At 32.8% G+C, this 21700-nt stretch overlaps 1 protein-coding gene across 2 annotated transcripts in view; it reads left to right on the top strand.

Annotated features, from left to right (window-relative positions):
* Positions 1 to 290: 290 nt before the first annotated feature.
* The window catches only part of sncb (synuclein, beta), a 56671-nt gene continuing 35261 nt past the window's right edge, over positions 291 to 21700 (top strand). The window contains exons 1-2 of one of the 2 annotated variants that reach the window (XM_042303553.1): positions 291 to 416; positions 1877 to 2018. In XM_042303553.1, the coding sequence (XP_042159487.1) occupies positions 1898 to 2018 (121 nt within the window). In that variant the 5' untranslated portion in view covers positions 291 to 416; positions 1877 to 1897. The remainder of the gene's footprint in view (positions 417 to 1876; positions 2019 to 21700) is intronic. The other variant, XM_042303554.1, reaches the window with a different exon arrangement.

The raw sequence follows: 21700 nt of genomic DNA, 5'->3' as shown, positions 1-21700 counted from the left end.
TTAGTTCCCCATTTTCAGTTAGAGAACATTTTCAGAACATTGATAATCATCTTATAATTGGCAGGCCTGCTGATACTACCACTGCTGTTGCTAATACTACTTTGACTAATTGTCTGTCGGACACATACTCATAATAACAAATGATGTTATGTGTTTTCTATTTTAAAGGGGTAAAGACTATATTGTTGATGGTCACGATGATGATGATGGTGATGTTGATGTCGTGCTGTTGGAATGATCAATGAAAAAGGGGGCTACGTGATCAGTCGCTTCCTATTGGTCGACAGACAGACAATCCCGAGAAAGGCCCACCTACCTAGAGATCAGTTACTGACAGCAGCTCCCGTTCTAGGCGATATTTGAATCAGCTGGGCAATAAGAACCTTGAGGAAACAAGTCATCTTTGTAAAGAAAAGGTAAGAGGATTTCATGATGTTTGTTGTGATATTTGTGTTTGGCGTCGAGAGAAAGGAAAAACATTTAGGAGGTTGTATAGAAATAATATCGACATTATAACGGTACGTTTTATAGGAGAGGGGGGGGGGGATCATTGAAGGCTACAAATATTTGACTTTATTATGTAACTGATCCGTGTCAATTATAGATAACCAACACGTTGAATTAAATCAGTGTCAAATGGAAACCTGATGAAAGGCCGAAAGAGCAATTGTTGCATTTGATGAGAAAATTGACGAGACATAATTTCCTGAATGGGCGTTCTCTATAAGGTACAAGTAGCCTAATACTTATTATCATATTAACACATCGAAATGATTGATTAAATCGTGTATTTGATTTTAAAAAATGAATAGAAATATTTGTTTTTATGTCATATTCTACCCTGTAGAGATATACGTATTTATTGACAAAATACATATTGTTCTTGGTGCCCGTGATGAGCATCACGTAGTTTTCTCCCTCCCCTTCCCCCACATAGAATAGTAGTGCTAGGCAATATCACATGTAATGCGCTTGGTTAAATAGGTAGATCACATAGGCGCTATTTTAAATCCAACTTCCTGACTTGTCCTCGGCTCGCGCGGACATTAAGAGTAATATTACAAGTAATAATTAATGACCGCGAGCACGTTTAACCATTTCATATAAACATTTTCCCCCATTCTCTCGCTCTCTCTGGATATTTCATGAAATTTGGAGAAAGAGAAGGGAGGAGGTGCGAATTTTTCGTCCTTTACTATAATGACTGGTCTGTGGCAGAGAGGTTCGGATATCGAGGCCAACTGTGAACGGAGACCGGAGGCTTCCTCCAATCCCCATTCTTCCGTCATCGCAACCAATGAAAACCAAGACACAAAGTGACATCTATGGTATTAGAAGGAAGAAAACACGAAAGAGAAAAGGGGAACAGTGAAAGCTAGTTACATGCGTTAAGCTATTAACATCCTCCTCATCTGACAATAAATCAACTACAGTCCATAACCGAGAAATACCGAATAAAACTCATTCAGAAACGTCATTAAAAGGCGCTCTTTCAGCACCATGGACAGTTATCATTTTATTGGGTATGGCTATCCATCTCTCTCCAGCGCAATCAATCCGTCAAAAACAGTCATTCATTACCGTGTAACTAGTGCCACATAACTGTATATAATAACGCATGGTAAACTACTGACAATCAGTGTTGTAATGGGATCCTATTGCCTCCTCTCCAGATCTCCAGGACCCTACCGAATACAAAATAATTCATCATACATAATTACAACGCGCTGCTTCAGGACTTTTGTTTCCTCTTTAGATTTAGCTTTCCGTTAGCATATAACTAGTACTAGGCCTACCACATTACTACGGTATAGGACTATAGGCCGATACAATAGACTACATGGGACGTGATTCATGGTTCTTTGCATCTCTCCAGAGCTCCAGGACCAGGGTCGAGATGGATGTGTTCATGAAAGGGTTGTCCAAAGCTAAAGACGGCATGGCTATGGCCGCGGAGAAGACTAAGGAGGGAGCTGCGCTGGCGGCGGAAAAGACTAAGGAAGGCGCCATGTTTATCGGTAAGACCCGAGCTTTAGAACGTTAGACCGAAATCACTCTGAGTTGGATAATCCGGTACCTGTGACGTTCACGGCTTCAATTTAATGCATGCACATCACGAGCGCCTGCCGAACGAGCAAGTTATTATGTACAGCAGAAATCGACCAATAAGAGTTGAGAGCGCTGACATTTAGAACGCTTCGTAAAGCGACGCTATAGGTCCAGAGACAATGTACTTTTCCTTGATTGGTTGGAATAGGGGTGGGTCTTTTTGTCATCCTTTTTAATAGGATGTTATGGCATCTTTTTGAAGCGTGTAGTGGTGAAAGCATAATTGATCCCTCACTTGCCTACATTGCATTTTGTCTGTGCTATGGATTCATTATGTAGGTTACTATGGGTTCATTCTGTAGGTTACTATGGGTTTATTATGTAGGTTACTATGGATTCATTATGTAGGTTACTATGGATTCATTATGTAGGTTACTATGGGTTTATTATGTAGGTTACTATGGGTTTATTATGTAGGTTACTATGGGTTCATTATATAGGTTACTATGGGTTCATTCTGTAGGTTACTATGGGTTTATTATGTAGGTTACTATGGGTTCATTATGTAGGTTACTATGGGTTCATTCTGTAGGTTACTATGGATTCATTCTGTAGGTTACTATGGGTTTATTATGTAGGTTACTATGGGTTCATTATGTAGGTTACTATGAGTTCATTCTGTAGGTTACTATGGATTCATTCTGTAGGTTACTATGGGTTCATTCTGTAGGTTACTATGGGTTTATTATGTAGGTTACTATGGATTCATTATGTAGGTTACTATGGATTCATTATGTAGGTTACTATGGGTTTATTATGTAGGTTACTATGGGTTTATTATGTAGGTTACTATGGGTTCATTATATAGGTTACTATGGGTTCATTCTGTAGGTTACTATGGGTTCATTCTGTAGGTTACTATGGATTCATTATGTAGGTTACTATGGGTTTATTATGTAGGTTACTATGGGTTTATTATGTAGGTTACTATGGGTTCATTATATAGGTTACTATGGGTTCATTCTGTAGGTTACTATGGGTTCATTCTGTAGGTTACTATGGATTCATTCTGTAGGTTACTATGGGTTTATTATGTAGGTTACTATGGATTCATTCTGTAGGTTGCTATGGGTTCATTATGTAGGTTACTATGGGTTTATTATGTAGGTTACTATCGGGTTCATTATGTAGGTTACTATGGGTTTATTATGTAGGTTACTATGGATTCATTATATAGTTTACTTTAGGTTCATTCTATAGGTTACTATGGGTTCATTATGTAGGTTACTATGGATTCATTATGTAGGCTACTATGGGTTCATTATGTAGGTTACTATGGATTCATTATGTAGGCTACTATGGATTCATTCTGTAGGTTACTATGGGTTCATTATGTATGTTACTATGGATTCATTATGTAGGTTACTATGGGTTCATTCTATAGGTTACTATGGGTTCATTATATAGGTTACTATGGATTCGTTACTATGGGTTTATTATGTAGGTTACTATGGATTCGTTACTATGGGTTTATTATGTAGGTTACTATGGATTCATTCTATAGGTTACTATGGGTTTATTATGTAGGTTACTATGGATTCATTCTATAGGTTACTATGGGTTTATTATGTAGGTTACTATGGATTCATTATGTAGGTTACTATGGATTCATTATGTAGGTTACTATGGATTCATTCTATAGGTTACTATGGGTTCATTCTATAGGTTACTATGGATTCATTATGTAGGTTACTATGGATTCATTATGTAGGTTACTATGGATTCATTATGTAGGTTACTATGGATTCATTCAATAGGTTACTATGGGTTCATTCTATAGGTTACTATGGATTCATTATGTAGGTTACTATGGATTCATTATGTAGGTTACTATGGATTCATTATGTGGGTTACTATGGATTCATTACGTAGGTTACTATGGATTCATTATGTAGGTTACTATGGATTGTTCTATAGGTTACTATGGATTCATTATATAGGTTACTATGGGTTCATTATGTAGGTTACTATGGATTCATTCTATAGGTTACTATGGATTCATTATGTAGGTCACTATGGATTCATTCTATAGGTTACTATGGGTTTATTATGTAGGTTACTATGGGTTCATTATGTAGGTTACTATGGGTTCATTCTGTAGGTTACTATGGGTTTATTATGTAGGTTACTATGGGTTCATTCTGTAGGTTACTATGGATTCATTCTGTAGGTTACTATGGGTTTATTATGTAGGTTACTATGGGTTCATTATGTAGGTTACTATGGATTCATTCTGTAGGTTACTATGGGTTCATTATGTAGGTTACTATGGGTTTATTATGTAGGTTACTATGGGTTCATTATGTAGGTTACTATGGGTTTATTATGTAGGTTACTATGGATTCATTATATAGGTTACTATGGGTTCATTCTATAGGTTACTATGGGTTCATTCTGTAGGTTACTATGGATTCATTCTATAGGTTACTATGGGTTCATTATGTAGGTTACTATGGATTCATTCTATAGGTTACTATGGGTTTATTCTATAGGTTACTATGGATTCGTTACTATGGGTTTATTATGTAGGTTACTATGGATTCGTTACTATGGGTTTATTATGTAGGTTACTATGGATTCATTCTATAGGTTACTATGGGTTTATTATGTAGGTTACTATGGATTCATTCTATAGGTTACTATGGGTTTATTATGTAGGTTACTATGGATTCATTCTATAGGTTACTATGGATTCGTTACTATGGGTTTATTATGTAGGTTACTATGGGTTTATTATGTAGGTTACTATGGATTCATTATGTAGGTTAGTATGGATTCATTATGTAGGTTACTATGGATTCATTCTATAGGTTACTATGGGTTCATTCTATTGGCTACTATGGATTCATTATGTAGGTTACTATGGATTCAATATGTAGTTTATTATGGATTCATTATGTAGGTTACTATGGATTCATTCAATAGGTAACTATGGGTTCATTCTATAGGTTACTATGGATTCATTATGTAGGTTACTATGGATTCATTATGTAGGTTACTATGGATTGTTCTATAGGTTACAATGGATTCATTCTATAGGTTACTATGGGTTCATTATGTAGGTTACTATGGATTCATTCTATAGGTTACTATGGATTCATTATGTAGGTTACTATGGATTCATTATGTAGGTTACTATGGATTGTTCTATAGGTTACTATGGATTCATTCTATAGGTTACTATGGGTTCATTCTATAGGTTACTATGGATTCATTCTATAGGTTACTATGGGTTATTATGTAGGTTACTATGGATTCATTTTGTAAGTTACTATGGATTCATTCTGTAGGTTACTATGGGTTCATTATGTAGGTTACTATGGGTTTATTATGTAGGTTACTATGGATTCATTCTATAGGTTACTATGGGTTTATTATGTAGGTTACTATGGATTCATTCTATAGGTTACTATGGGTTCATTATGTAGGTTACTATGGATTCATTCTTTAGGTTACTATGGGTTTATTATGTAGGTTACTATGGATTCATTCTATAGGTTACTATGGGTTTATTCTATAGGTTACTATGGGTTTATGGGTTTATTATGTAGGTTACTATGGATTCATTACAATGGGTTTATTATGTAGGTTACTATGGATTCATTCTATAGGTTACTATGGGTTTATTATGTAGGTTACTATGGATTCATTCTATAGGTTACTATGGGTTTATTATGTAGGTTACTATGGATTCGTTACTATGGGTTTATTATGTAGGTTACTATGGGTTTATTATGTAGGTTACTATGGATTCATTATGTAGGTTACTATGGATTCATTCTTTAGGTTACTATGGGTTCATTCTATAGGTTACTATGGATTCATTATGTAGGTTACTATGGATTCATTATGTAGGTTACTATGGATTCATTATGTAGGTTACTATGGATTCATTCAATAGGTTACTATGGGTTCATTCTATAGGTTACTATGGATTCATTCTATAGGTTACTATGGATTCATTCTATAGGTTACTATGGATTCATTATGTAGGTTACTATGGATTCATTCTGTAGGTTACTATGGGTTCATTATGTAGGTTACTATGGGTTTATTATGTAGGTTACTATGGGTTCATTATATAGGTTACTATGGGTTTATTATGTAGGTTACTATGGATTCATTACTATGGGTTTATTATGTAGGTTACTATGGATTCGTTACTATGGGTTTATTATGTAGGTTACTATGGATTCATTCTATAGGTTACTATGGGTTTATTATGTAGGTTACTATGGATTCGTTACTATGGGTTTATTATGTAGGTTACTATGGGTTTATTATGTAGGTTACTATGGATTCATTATGTAGGTTACTATGGATTCATTCTATAGGTTACTATGGGTTCATTCTATAGGTTACTATGGATTCATTATGTAGGTTACTATGGATTCATTATGTAGGTTACTATGGATTCATTATGTAGGTTACTATGGATTCATTCAATAGGTTACTATGGGTTCATTCTATAGGTTACTATGGATTCATTATGTAGGTTACTATGGATTCATTATGTAGGTTACTATGGATTCATTATGTAGGTTACTATGGATTCATTACGTAGGTTACTATGGATTCATTATGTAGGTTACTATGGATTGTTCTATAGGTTACTATGGATTCATTCTATAGGTTACTATGGATTCATTCTGTAGGTTACTATGGGTTTATTATGTAGGTTACTATGGGTTCATTATGTAGGTTACTATGGATTCATTCTGTAGGTTACTATGGGTTCATTATGTAGGTTACTATGGGTTTATTATGTAGGTTACTATGGGTTCATTATGTAGGTTACTATGGGTTTATTATGTAGGTTACTATGGATTCATTATATAGGTTACTATGGGTTCATTCTATAGGTTACTATGGGTTCATTCTGTAGGTTACTATGGATTCATTCTATAGGTTACTATGGGTTCATTATGTAGGTTACTATGGATTCATTCTATAGGTTACTATGGGTTTATTCTATAGGTTACTATGGATTCGTTACTATGGGTTTATTATGTAGGTTACTATGGATTCGTTACTATGGGTTTATTATGTAGGTTACTATGGATTCATTCTATAGGTTACTATGGGTTTATTATGTAGGTTACTATGGATTCATTCTATAGGTTACTATGGGTTTATTATGTAGGTTACTATGGATTCATTCTATAGGTTACTATGGATTCGTTACTATGGGTTTATTATGTAGGTTACTATGGGTTTATTATGTAGGTTACTATGGATTCATTATGTAGGTTACTATGGATTCATTATGTAGGTTACTATGGATTCATTCTATAGGTTACTATGGATTCATTCTATAGGTTACTATGGATTCATTATGTAGGTTACTATGGATTCATTCTGTAGGTTACTATGGGTTCATTATGTAGGTTACTATGGGTTTATTATGTAGGTTACTATGGGTTCATTATGTAGGTTACTATGGATTCATTATGTAGGTTACTATGGATTCATTCAATAGGTTACTATGGGTTCATTCTATAGGTTACTATGGATTCATTCTATAGGTTACTATGGATTCATTCTATAGGTTACTATGGATTCATTATGTAGGTTACTATGGATTCATTCTGTAGGTTACTATGGGTTCATTATGTAGGTTACTATGGGTTTATTATGTAGGTTACTATGGGTTCATTATATAGGTTACTATGGGTTTATTATGTAGGTTACTATGGATTCATTACTATGGGTTTATTATGTAGGTTACTATGGAGGTTACTATGGGTTTATTATGTAGGTTACTATGGATTCATTCTATAGGTTACTATGGGTTTATTATGTAGGTTACTATGGATTCATTCTATGGGTTTATTATGTAGGTTACTATGGGTTTATTATGTAGGTTACTATGGATTCATTATGTAGGTTACTATGGATTCATTCTATAGGTTACTATGGGTTCATTCTATAGGTTACTATGGATTCATTATGTAGGTTACTATGGATTCATTATGTAGGTTACTATGGATTCATTATATAGGTTACTATGGATTCATTCAATAGGTTACTATGGGTTCATTCTATAGGTTACTATGGATTCATTATGTAGGTTACTATGGATTCATTATGTAGGTTACTATGGATTCATTATGTAGGTTACTATGGATTCATTATGTAGGTTACTATGGATTCATTATGTAGGTTACTATGGATTGTTCTATAGGTTACTATGGATTCATTCTATAGGTTACTATGGATTCATTCTGTAGGTTACTATGGGTTTATTATGTAGGTTACTATGGGTTCATTATGTAGGTTACTATGGATTCATTCTGTAGGTTACTATGGGTTCATTATGTAGGTTACTATGGGTTCATTATGTAGGTTACTATGGGTTCATTATGTAGGTTACTATGGGTTTATTATGTAGGTTACTATGGATTCATTATATAGGTTACTATGGGTTCATTCTATAGGTTACTATGGGTTCATTCTGTAGGTTACTATGGATTCATTCTATAGGTTACTATGGGTTCATTATGTAGGTTACTATGGATTCATTCTATAGGTTACTATGGGTTTATTCTATAGGTTACTATGGGGTTACTATGGGTTTATTATGTAGGTTACTATGGATTAGGTTACTATGGGTTTATTATGTAGGTTACTATGGATTCATTCTATAGGTTACTATGGGTTTATTATGTAGGTTACTATGGATTCATTCTATAGGTTACTATGGGTTTATTATGTAGGTTACTATGGATTCATTCTATAGGTTACTATGGATTCGTTACTATGGGTTTATTATGTAGGTTACTATGGGTTTATTATGTAGGTTACTATGGATTCATTATGTAGGTTACTATGGATTCATTATGTAGGTTACTATGGATTCATTCTATAGGTTACTATGGATTCATTCTATAGGTTACTATGGATTCATTATGTAGGTTACTATGGATTCATTCTGTAGGTTACTATGGGTTCATTATGTAGGTTACTATGGGTTTATTATGTAGGTTACTATGGGTTCATTATGTAGGTTACTATGGGTTTATTATGTAGGTTACTATGGATTCATTATATAGGTTACTATGGGTTCATTCTATAGGTTACTATGGGTTCATTCTGTAGGTTACTATGGATTCATTCTATAGGTTACTATGGGTTCATTATGTAGGTTACTATGGATTCATTCTATAGGTTACTATGGGTTTATTCTATAGGTTACTATGGATTCGTTACTATGGGTTTATTATGTAGGTTACTATGGATTCGTTACTATGGGTTTATTATGTAGGTTACTATGGATTCATTCTATAGGTTACTATGGGTTTATTATGTAGGTTACTATGGATTCATTCTATAGGTTACTATGGGTTCATTATGTAGGTTACTATGGATTCATTCTATAGGTTACTATGGGTTTATTCTATAGGTTACTATGGATTCGTTACTATGGGTTTATTATGTAGGTTACTATGGGTTTATTATGTAGGTTACTATGGATTCATTCTATAGGTTACTATGGGTTTATTATGTAGGTTACTATGGATTCATTCTATAGGTTACTATGGGTTTATTATGTAGGTTACTATGGATTCATTATAGGTTACTATATAGGTTACTATGGGTTTATTATGTAGGTTACTATGGATTCATTATGTAGGTTACTATGGATTCATTATGTAGGTTACTATGGATTCATTCTATAGGTTACTATGGGTTCATTCTATAGGTTACTATGGATTCATTATGTAGGTTACTATGGATTCATTATGTAGTTTATTATGGATTCATTATGTAGGTTACTATGGATTCATTCAATAGGTTACTATGGTTCATTCTATAGGTTACTATGGATTCATTATGTAGGTTACTATGGATTCATTATGTAGGTTACTATGGATGGTTCTATAGGTTACAATGGATTCATTCTATAGGTTACTATGGGTTCATTATGTAGGTTACTATGGATTCATTCTATAGGTTACTATGGATTCATTATGTAGGTTACTATGGATTCATTATGTAGGTTACTATGGATTGTTCTATAGGTTACTATGGATTCATTCTATAGGTTACTATGGGTTCATTCTATAGGTTACTATGGATTCATTCTATAGGTTACTATGGGTTATTATGTAGGTTACTATGGATTCATTTTGTAAGTTACTATGGATTCATTCTGTAGGTTACTATGGGTTCATTATGTAGGTTACTATGGGTTTATTATGTAGGTTACTATGGATTCATTCTATAGGTTACTATGGGTTTATTATGTAGGTTACTATGGATTCATTCTATAGGTTACTATGGGTTCATTATGTAGGTTACTATGGATTCATTCTTTAGGTTACTATGGGTTTATTATGTAGGTTACTATGGATTCATTCTATAGGTTACTATGGGTTTATTCTATAGGTTACTATGGATTCGTTACTATGGGTTTATTATGTAGGTTACTATGGATTCATTACTATGGGTTTATTATGTAGGTTACTATGGATTCATTCTATAGGTTACTATGGGTTTATTATGTAGGTTACTATGGATTCATTCTATAGGTTACTATGGGTTTATTATGTAGGTTACTATGGATTCGTTACTATGGGTTTATTATGTAGGTTACTATGGATTCATTATGTAGGTTACTATGGATTCATTATATAGGTTACTATGGATTCATTCTATAGGTTACTATGGGTTCATTCTATAGGTTACTATGGATTCATTATGTAGGTTACTATGGATTCATTATGTAGGTTACTATGGATTCATTATGTAGGTTACTATGGGTTCATTATAGGTTACTATGGGTTCATTCTATAGGTTACTATGGATTCATTCTATAGGTTACTATGGATTCATTCTATAGGTTACTATGGATTCATTATGTAGGTTACTATGGATTCATTCTGTAGGTTACTATGGGTTCATTATGTAGGTTACTATGGGTTTATTATGTAGGTTACTATGGGTTCATTATATAGGTTACTATGGGTTTATTATGTAGGTTACTATGGATTCATTACTATGGGTTTATTATGTAGGTTACTATGGATTCATTCTATAGGTTACTATGGGTTTATTATGTAGGTTACTATGGATTCGTTACTATGGGTTTATTATGTAGGTTACTATGGGTTTATTATGTAGGTTACTATGGATTCATTATGTAGGTTACTATGGATTCATTCTATAGGTTACTATGGGTTCATTCTATAGGTTACTATGGATTCATTATGTAGGTTACTATGGATTCATTATGTAGGTTACTATGGATTCATTACGTAGGTTACTATGGATTCATTATGTAGGTTACTATGGATTGTTCTATAGGTTACTATGGATTCATTCTATAGGTTACTATGGATTCATTCTGTAGGTTACTATGGGTTTATTATGTAGGTTACTATGGGTTCATTATGTAGGTTACTATGGATTCATTCTGTAGGTTACTATGGGTTCATTATGTAGGTTACTATGGGTTTATTATGTAGGTTACTATGGGTTCATTATGTAGGTTACTATGGGTTTATTATGTAGGTTACTATGGATTCATTATATAGGTTACTATGGGTTCATTCTATAGGTTACTATGGGTTCATTCTGTAGGTTACTATGGATTCATTCTATAGGTTACTATGGGTTCATTATGTAGGTTACTATGGATTCATTCTATAGGTTACTATGGGTTTATTCTATAGGTTACTATGGATTCGTTACTATGGGTTTATTATGTAGGTTACTATGGATTCGTTACTATGGGTTTATTATGTAGGTTACTATGGATTCATTCTATAGGTTACTATGGGTTTATTATGTAGGTTACTATGGATTCATTCTATAGGTTACTATGGGTTTATTATGTAGGTTACTATGGATTCATTCTATAGGTTACTATGGATTCGTTACTATGGGTTTATTATGTAGGTTACTATGGGTTTATTATGTAGGTTACTATGGATTCATTATGTAGGTTACTATGGATTCATTATGTAGGTTACTATGGATTCATTCTATAGGTTACTATGGGTTCATTCTATAGGCTACTATGGATTCATTATGTAGGTTACTATGGATTCATTATGTAGTTTATTATGGATTCATTATGTAGGTTACTATGGATTCATTCAATAGGTAACTATGGGTTCATTCTATAGGTTACTATGGATTCATTATGTAGGTTACTATGGATTCATTATGTAGGTTACTATGGATTGTTCTATAGGTTACAATGGATTCATTCTATAGGTTACTATGGGTTCATTATGTAGGTTACTATGGATTCATTCTATAGGTTACTATGGATTCATTATGTAGGTTACTATGGATTCATTATGTAGGTTACTATGGATTGTTCTATAGGTTACTATGGATTCATTCTATAGGTTACTATGGGTTCATTCTATAGGTTACTATGGATTCATTCTATAGGTTACTATGGGTTATTATGTAGGTTACTATGGATTCATTTTGTAAGTTACTATGGATTCATTCTGTAGGTTACTATGGGTTCATTATGTAGGTTACTATGGGTTTATTATGTAGGTTACTATGGATTCATTCTATAGGTTACTATGGGTTTATTATGTAGGTTAATATGGATTCATTCTATAGGTTACTATGGGTTCATTATGTAGGTTACTATGGATTCATTCTTTAGGTTACTATGGGTTTATTATGTAGGTTACTATGGATTCATTCTATAGGTTACTATGGATTCGTTACTATGGGTTTATTATGTAGGTTACTATGGGTTTATTATGTAGGTTACTATGGATTCATTATGTAGGTTACTATGGATTCATTATGTAGGTTACTATGGATTCATTCTATAGGTTACTATGGGTTCATTCTATAGGCTACTATGGATTCATTATGTAGGTTACTATGGATTCATTATGTAGTTTATTATGGATTCATTATGTAGGTTACTATGGATTCATTCTATAGGTTACTATGGGTTCATTATGTAGGTTACTAAGGATTCATTCTATAGGTTACTATGGATTCATTATGTAGGTTACTATGGATTCATTATGTAGGTTACTATGGATTGTTCTATAGGTTACTATGGATTCATTCTATAGGTTACTATGGGTTCATTCTATAGGTTACTATGGATTCATTCTATAGGTTACTATGGGTTATTATGTAGGTTACTATGGATTCATTTTGTAAGTTACTATGGATTCATTCTGTAGGTTACTATGGGTTCATTATGTAGGTTACTATGGGTTTATTATGTAGGTTACTATGGATTCATTCTATAGGTTACTATGGGTTTATTATGTAGGTTAATATGGATTCATTCTATAGGTTACTATGGGTTCATTATGTAGGTTACTATGGATTCATTCTTTAGGTTACTATGGGTTTATTATGTAGGTTACTATGGATTCATTCTATAGGTTACTATGGGTTTATTCTATAGGTTACTATGGATTCATTACTATGGGTTTATTATGTAGGTTACTATGGATTCATTACTATGGGTTTATTATGTAGGTTACTATGGATTCATTCTATAGGTTACTATGGGTTTATTATGTAGTTTACTATGGATTCATTCTATAGGTTACTATGGGTTTATTATGTAGGTTACTATGGATTCGTTACTATGGGTTTATTATGTAGGTTACTATGGGTTTATTATGTAGGTTACTATGGATTCATTATGTAGGTTACTATGGATTCATTCTATAGGTTACTATGGGTTCATTCTATAGGTTACTATGGATTCATTATGTAGGTTACTATGGATTCATTATGTAGGTTACTATGGATTCATTATGTAGGTTACTATGGATTCATTCAATAGGTTACTATGGGTTCATTCTATAGGTTACTATGGATTCATTCTATAGGTTACTATGGATTCATTCTATAGGTTACTATGGATTCATTATGTAGGTTACTATGGATTCATTCTGTAGGTTACTATGGGTTCATTATGTAGGTTACTATGGGTTTATTATGTAGGTTACTATGGGTTCATTATATAGGTTACTATGGGTTTATTATGTAGGTTACTATGGATTCATTACTATGGGTTTATTATGTAGGTTACTATGGATTCGTTACTATGGGTTTATTATGTAGGTTACTATGGATTCATTCTATAGGTTACTATGGGTTTATTATGTAGGTTACTATGGATTCATTCTATAGGTTACTATGGGTTTATTATGTAGGTTACTATGGATTCGTTACTATGGGTTTATTATGTAGGTTACTATGGGTTTATTATGTAGGTTACTATGGATTCATTATGTAGGTTACTATGGATTCATTCTATAGGTTACTATGGGTCCATTCTATAGGTTACTATGGATTCATTATGTAGGTTACTATGGATTTATTATGTAGGTTACTATGGATTCATTAATAGGTTACTATGGATTCATTCTATAGGTTACTATGGGTTCATTCTATAGGTTACTATGGATTCATTATGTAGGTTACTATGGATTCATCATGTAGGTTACTATGGATTCATTATGTAGGTTACTATGGATTCATTACGTAGGTTACTATGGATTCATTATGTAGGTTACTATGGATTGTTCTATAGGTTACTATGGATTCATTCTATAGGTTACTATGGGTTCATTATGTAGGTTACTATGGGTCCATTATGTAGGTTACTATGGATTCATTCTGTAGGTTACTATGGGTTTATTATGTAGGTTACTATGGGTTCATTATGTAGGTTACTATGGATTCATTCTGTAGGTTACTATGGGTTCATTATGTAGGTTACTATGGGTTTATTATGTAGGTTACTATGGGTTCATTATGTAGGTTACTATGGGTTTATTATGTAGGTTACTATGGATTCATTCTGTAGGTTACTATGGATTCATTCTATAGGTTACTATGGGTTCATTTTATAGGTTACTATGGATTCATTCTATAGGTTACTATGGGTTATTATGTAGGTTACTATGGATTCATTTTGTAAGTTACTATGGATTCATTCTGTAGGTTACTATGGGTTCATTATGTAGGTTACTATGGGTTCATTCTATAGGTTACTATGGGTTTATTCTATAGGTTACTATGGATTCGTTACTATGGGTTTATTATGTAGGTTACTATGGATTCATTACTATGGGTTTATTATGTAGGTTACTATGGATTCATTATATAGGTTACTATGGGTTTATTATGTAGGTTACTATGGATTCATTCTATAGGTTACTATGGGTTTATTATGTAGGTTACTATGGATTCGTTACTATGGGTTTATTATGTAGGTTACTATGGGTTTATTATGTAGGTTACTATGGATTCATTATGTAGGTTACTATGGATTCATTATATAGGTTACTATGGGTTCATTCTATAGGTTACTATGGATTCATTATGTAGGTTACTATGGATTCATTATGTAGGTTACTATGGATTCATTATGTAGGTTACTATGGATTCATTCAATAGGTTACTATGGATTCATTATGTAGGTTACTATGGATTCATTATGTAGGTTACTATGGATTGTTCTATAGGTTACTATGTATTCATTCTATAGGTTACTATGGGTTTATTATGTAGGTTACTATGGGTTCATTATGTAGGTTACTATGGGTTCATTCTGTAGGTTACTATGGATTCATTCTGTAGGTTACTATGGGTTTATTATGTAGGTTACTATGGGTTCATTATGTAGGTTACTATGGATTCATTCTGTAGGTTACTATGGGTTCATTATGTAGGTTACTATGGGTTTATTATGTAGGTTACTATGGGTTCATTATGTAGGTTACTATGGGTTTATTATGTAGGTTACTATGGATTCGTTACTATGGGTTTATTATGTAGGTTACTATGGATTCGTTACTATGGGTTTATTATGTAGGTTCCTATGGATTCATTCTATAGGTTACTATGGGTTTATTATGTAGGTTACTATGGATTCATTCTATAGGTTACTATGGGTTTATTATGTAGGTTACTATGGATTCGTTACTATGGGTTTATTATGTAGGTTACTATGGGTTTATTATGTAGGTTACTATGGATTCATTATGTAGGTTACTATGGATTCATTCTATAGGTTACTATGGGTTCATTCTATAGGTTACTATGGATTCATTATGTAGGTTACTATGGATTCATTATGTAGGTTACTATGGATTCACTATGTAGGTTACTATGGATTCATTCAATAGGTTACTATGGGTTCATTCTATAGGTTACTATGGATTCATTATGTAGGTTATTATGGAATCATTATGTAGGTTACTATGGATTCATTATGTAGGTTACTATGGATTCATTACGTAGGTTACTATGGATTCATTATGTAGGTTACTATGGATTGTTCTATAGGTTACTATGGATTCATTCTATAGGTTACTATGGGTTCATTATGTAGGTTACTATGGATTCATTCTATGGGTTACTATGGATTCATTATGTAGGTTACTATGGATTCATTATGTAGGCTACTATGGATTGTTCTATAGGTTACTATGGATTCATTCTATAGGTTACTATGGGTTCATTATGTAGGTTGCTGTGGGTTCATTATGTAGGTTACTATGGATTCATTCTGTAGGTTACTATGGGTTCATTATGTAGGTTACTATGGGTTTATTATGTAGGTTACTATGGGTTCATTATGTAGGTTACTATGGGTTTATTATGTAGGTTACTATGGATTCATTATATAGGTTACTATGGGTTCATTCTATAGATTACTATGGGTTCATTATGTAGGTTACTATGGATTCATTATGTAGGCTACTATGGATTCATTCTGTAGGTTACTATGGGTTCATTATGTAGGTTACTATGGATTCATTATGTAGGTTACTATGGGTTCATTTTATAGGTTACTATGGGTTCATTATGTAGGTTACTATGGATTCATTCTATAGGTTACTATGGGTTATTATGTAGGTTACTATGGATTCATTATGTAAGTTACTATGGATTCATTCTATAGGTTACTATGGGTTCATTATGTAGGTTACTATGGATTCATTCTATAGGTTACTATGGGTTTATTATGTAGGTTAATATGGATTCATTCTATAGGTTACTATGGGTTCATTATGTAGGTTACTATGGATTCATTCTTTAGGTTACTATGGGTTTATTATGTAGGTTACTATGGATTCATTCTATAGGTTACTATGGGTTTATTCTATAGGTTACTATGGATTCGTTACTATGGGTTTATTATGTAGGTTACTATGGATTCATTACTATGGGTTTATTATGTAGGTTACTATGGATTCATTCTATAGGTTACTATGGGTTTATTATGTAGTTTACTATGGATTCATTCTATAGGTTACTATGGGTTTATTATGTAGGTTACTATGGATTCGTTACTATGGGTTTATTATGTAGGTTACTATGGGTTTATTATGTAGGTTACTATGGATTCATTATGTAGGTTACTATGGATTCATTCTATAGGTTACTATGGGTTCATTCTATAGGTTACTATGGATTCATTATGTAGGTTACTATGGATTCATTATGTAGGTTACTATGGATTCATTATGTAGGTTACTATGGATTCATTCAATAGGTTACTATGGGTTCATTCTATAGGTTACTATGGATTCATTCTATAGGTTACTATGGATTCATTCTATAGGTTACTATGGATTCATTATGTAGGTTACTATGGATTCATTCTGTAGGTTACTATGGGTTCATTATGTAGGTTACTATGGGTTTATTATGTAGGTTACTATGGGTTCATTATATAGGTTACTATGGGTTTATTATGTAGGTTACTATGGATTCATTACTATGGGTTTATTATGTAGGTTACTATGGATTCGTTACTATGGGTTTATTATGTAGGTTACTATGGATTCATTCTATAGGTTACTATGGGTTTATTATGTAGGTTACTATGGATTCATTCTATAGGTTACTATGGGTTTATTATGTAGGTTACTATGGATTCGTTACTATGGGTTTATTATGTAGGTTACTATGGGTTTATTATGTAGGTTACTATGGATTCATTATGTAGGTTACTATGGATTCATTCTATAGGTTACTATGGGTCCATTCTATAGGTTACTATGGATTCATTATGTAGGTTACTATGGATTCATTATGTAGGTTACTATGGATTCATTATGTAGGTTACTATGGATTCATTCAATAGGTTACTATGGGTTCATTCTATAGGTTACTATGGATTCATTAAGTAGGTTACTATGGGTTCATTATGTAGGTTACTGTGGGTTCATTATGTAGGTTACTATGGATTCATTCTGTAGGTTACTATGGGTTCATTATGTAGGTTACTATGGGTTTATTATGTAGGTTACTATGGGTTCATTATGTAGGTTACTATGGGTTTATTATGTAGGTTACTATGGATTCATTATATAGGTTACTATGGGTTCATTCTATAGTTACTATGGGTTCATTATGTAGGTTACTATGGATTCATTATGTAGGTTACTATGGATTCATTCTGTAGGTTACTATGGGTTCATTATGTAGGTTACTATGGATTCATTATGTAGGTTACTATGGGTTCATTTTATAGGTTACTATGGGTTCATTATGTAGGTTACTATGGATTCATTATATAGGTTACTATGGGTTCATTATGTAGGTTACTATGGATTCATTATGTAGCTTACTATGGATTCATTCTATAGGTTACTATGGGTTATTATGTAGGTTACTATGGATTCATTATGTAAGTTACTATGGATTCATTCTATAGGTTACTATGGGTTCATTATGTAGGTTACTATGGATTCATTCTTTAGGTTACTATGGGTTTATTATGTAGGTTACTATGGATTCATTCTATAGGTTACTATGGGTTTATTCTATAGGTTACTATGGATTCGTTACTATGGGTTTATTATGTAGGTTACTATGGATTCGTTACTATGGGTTTATTATGTAGGTTACTATGGATTCATTCTATAGGTTACTATGGGTTTATTATGTAGGTTACTATGGATTCATTCTAAAGGTTACTATGGGTTTATTATGTAGGTTACTATGGATTCATTCTATAGGTTACTATGGATTCGTTACTATGGGTTTATTATGTAGGTTACTATGGGTTTATTATGTAGGTTACTATGGATTCATTATGTAGGTTACTATGGATTCATTATGTAGGTTACTATGGATTCATTCTATAGGTTACTATGGGTTCATTCTATAGGTTACTATGGATTCATTATGTAGGTTACTATGGATTCATTATGTAGGTTACTATGGATTCATTATGTAGGTTACTATGGATTCATTATGTAGGTTACTATGGATTGTTCTATAGGTTACTATGGATTCATTCTATAGGTTACTATGGGTTCATTATGTAGGTTACTATGGATTCATTCTATAGGTTACTATGGATTCATTATGTAGGTTACTATGGATTCATTATGTAGGTTACTATGGATTGTTCTATAGGTTACTATGGATTCATTCTATAGGTTACTATGGGTTCATTATGTAGATTACTATGGGTTCATTATGTAGGTTACTATGGATTCATTCTGTAGGTTACTATGGGTTCATTATGTAGGGTACTATGGATTCATTCTGTAGTTTACTATGGGTTCATTATGTACGGTACTATGGATTCATTCTATAGGTTACTATGGGTTTATTATGTAGGTTACTATGGGTTCATTATGTAGGTTACTATGGGTTCATTCTGTAGGTTACTATGGATTCATTCTGTAGGTTACTATGGGTTTATTATGTAGGTTACTATGGGTTCATTATGTAGGTTACTATGGATTCATTCTGTAGGTTACTATGGGTTCATTATGTAGGTTACTATGGGTTTATTATGTAGGTTACTATGGGTTCATTATGTAGGTTACTATGGGTTTATTATGTAGGTTACTATGGATTCATTATATAGGTTACTATGGGTTCATTCTATAGATTACTATGGGTTCATTATGTAGGTTACTATGGATTCATTATGTAGGCTACTATGGATTCATTCTGTAGGTTACTATGGGTTCATTATGTAGGTTACTATGGATTCATTATGTAGGTTACTATGGGTTCATTTTATAGGTTACTATGGGTTCATTATGTAGGTTACTATGGATTCATTATATAGGTTACTATGGGTTCATTATGTAGGTTACTATGGATTCATTATGTAGCTTACTATGGATTCATTCTATAGGTTACTATGGGTTATTTTGTAGGTTACTATGGATTCATTATGTAAGTTACTATGGATTCATTCTATAGGTTACTATGGGTTCATTATGTAGGTTACTATGGATTCATTCTTTAGGTGACTATGGGTTTATTATGTAGGTTACTATGGATTCATTCTATAGGTTACTATGGGTTTATTCTATAGGTTACTATGGATTCGTTACTATGGGTTTATTATGTAGGTTACTATGGATTCGTTACTATGGGTTTATTATGTAGGTTACTATGGATTCATTCTATAGGTTACTATGGGTTTATTATGTAGGTTACTATGGATTCATTCTAAAGGTTACTATGGGTTTATTATGTAGGTTACTATGGATTCATTCTATAGGTTACTATGGATTTGTTACTATGGGTTTATTATGTAGGTTACTATGGGTTTATTATGTAGGTTACTATGGATTCATTATGTAGGTTACTATGGATTCATTATGTAGGTTACTATGGATTCATTCTATAGGTTACTATGGGTTCATTCTATAGGTTACTATGGATTCATTATGTAGGTTACTATGGATTCATTCAATAGGTTACTATGGGTTCATTCTATAGGTTACTATGGATTCATTATGTAGTTTACTATGGATTGTTCTATAGGTTACTATGGATTCATTCTATAGGTTACTATGGGTTCATTATGTAGGTTACTATGGATTCATTATGTAGGGTACTATGGATTCATTATGTAGGGTACTATGGATTCATTCTATAGGTTACTATGGGTTCATTATATAGGTTACTATGGATTCATTATGCAGGTTACTATGGATTCATTCTATAGGTTACTATGGGTTCATTCTATAGGTTACTATGGATTCATTATGTAGGTTACTATGGATTCATTATGTAGGTTACTATGGATTCATTCTATAGGTTACTATGGGTTCATTCTATAGGTTACTATGGATTCATTATGTAGGTTACTATGGATTCATTATGTAGGTTACTATGGATTCATTCTATAGGTTACTATGGGTTCCTTCTATAGGTTACTATGGATTCATTATGTAGGTTACTATGGATTCATTATGTAGGTTACTATGGATTCATTCTATAGGTTACTATGGTTTCATTCTATAGGTTACTATGGATTCATTATGTAGGTTACTATGGATTCATTATGTAGGTTACTATGGATTCATTCTATAGGTTACTATGGGTTCATTATATAGGTTACTATGGATTTATTATGTAGGTTACTATGGATTCATTCTATAGGTTACTATGGGTTCAAGAAAGCTAAGGTAACTGAGCTAAACGACTACCGCCCCGTAGCACTCACATCCGTCATCATGAAGTGCTTTGAGAGACTAGTCAAGGACCATATCACCTCCACCCTACCTGACACCCTTGACCCACTCCAATTTGCTTACCGCCCAAATAGGTCCACAGACGATGCAATCTCAACCACACTGCACACTGC

The sequence above is a fragment of the Oncorhynchus tshawytscha genome, linkage group LG21, assembly GCF_018296145.1.
Source record: "Oncorhynchus tshawytscha isolate Ot180627B linkage group LG21, Otsh_v2.0, whole genome shotgun sequence".
Classification (NCBI taxonomy): Eukaryota; Metazoa; Chordata; class Actinopteri; order Salmoniformes; family Salmonidae; genus Oncorhynchus; species Oncorhynchus tshawytscha.
This window is presented reverse-complemented; position numbering and strand designations above follow the sequence as displayed.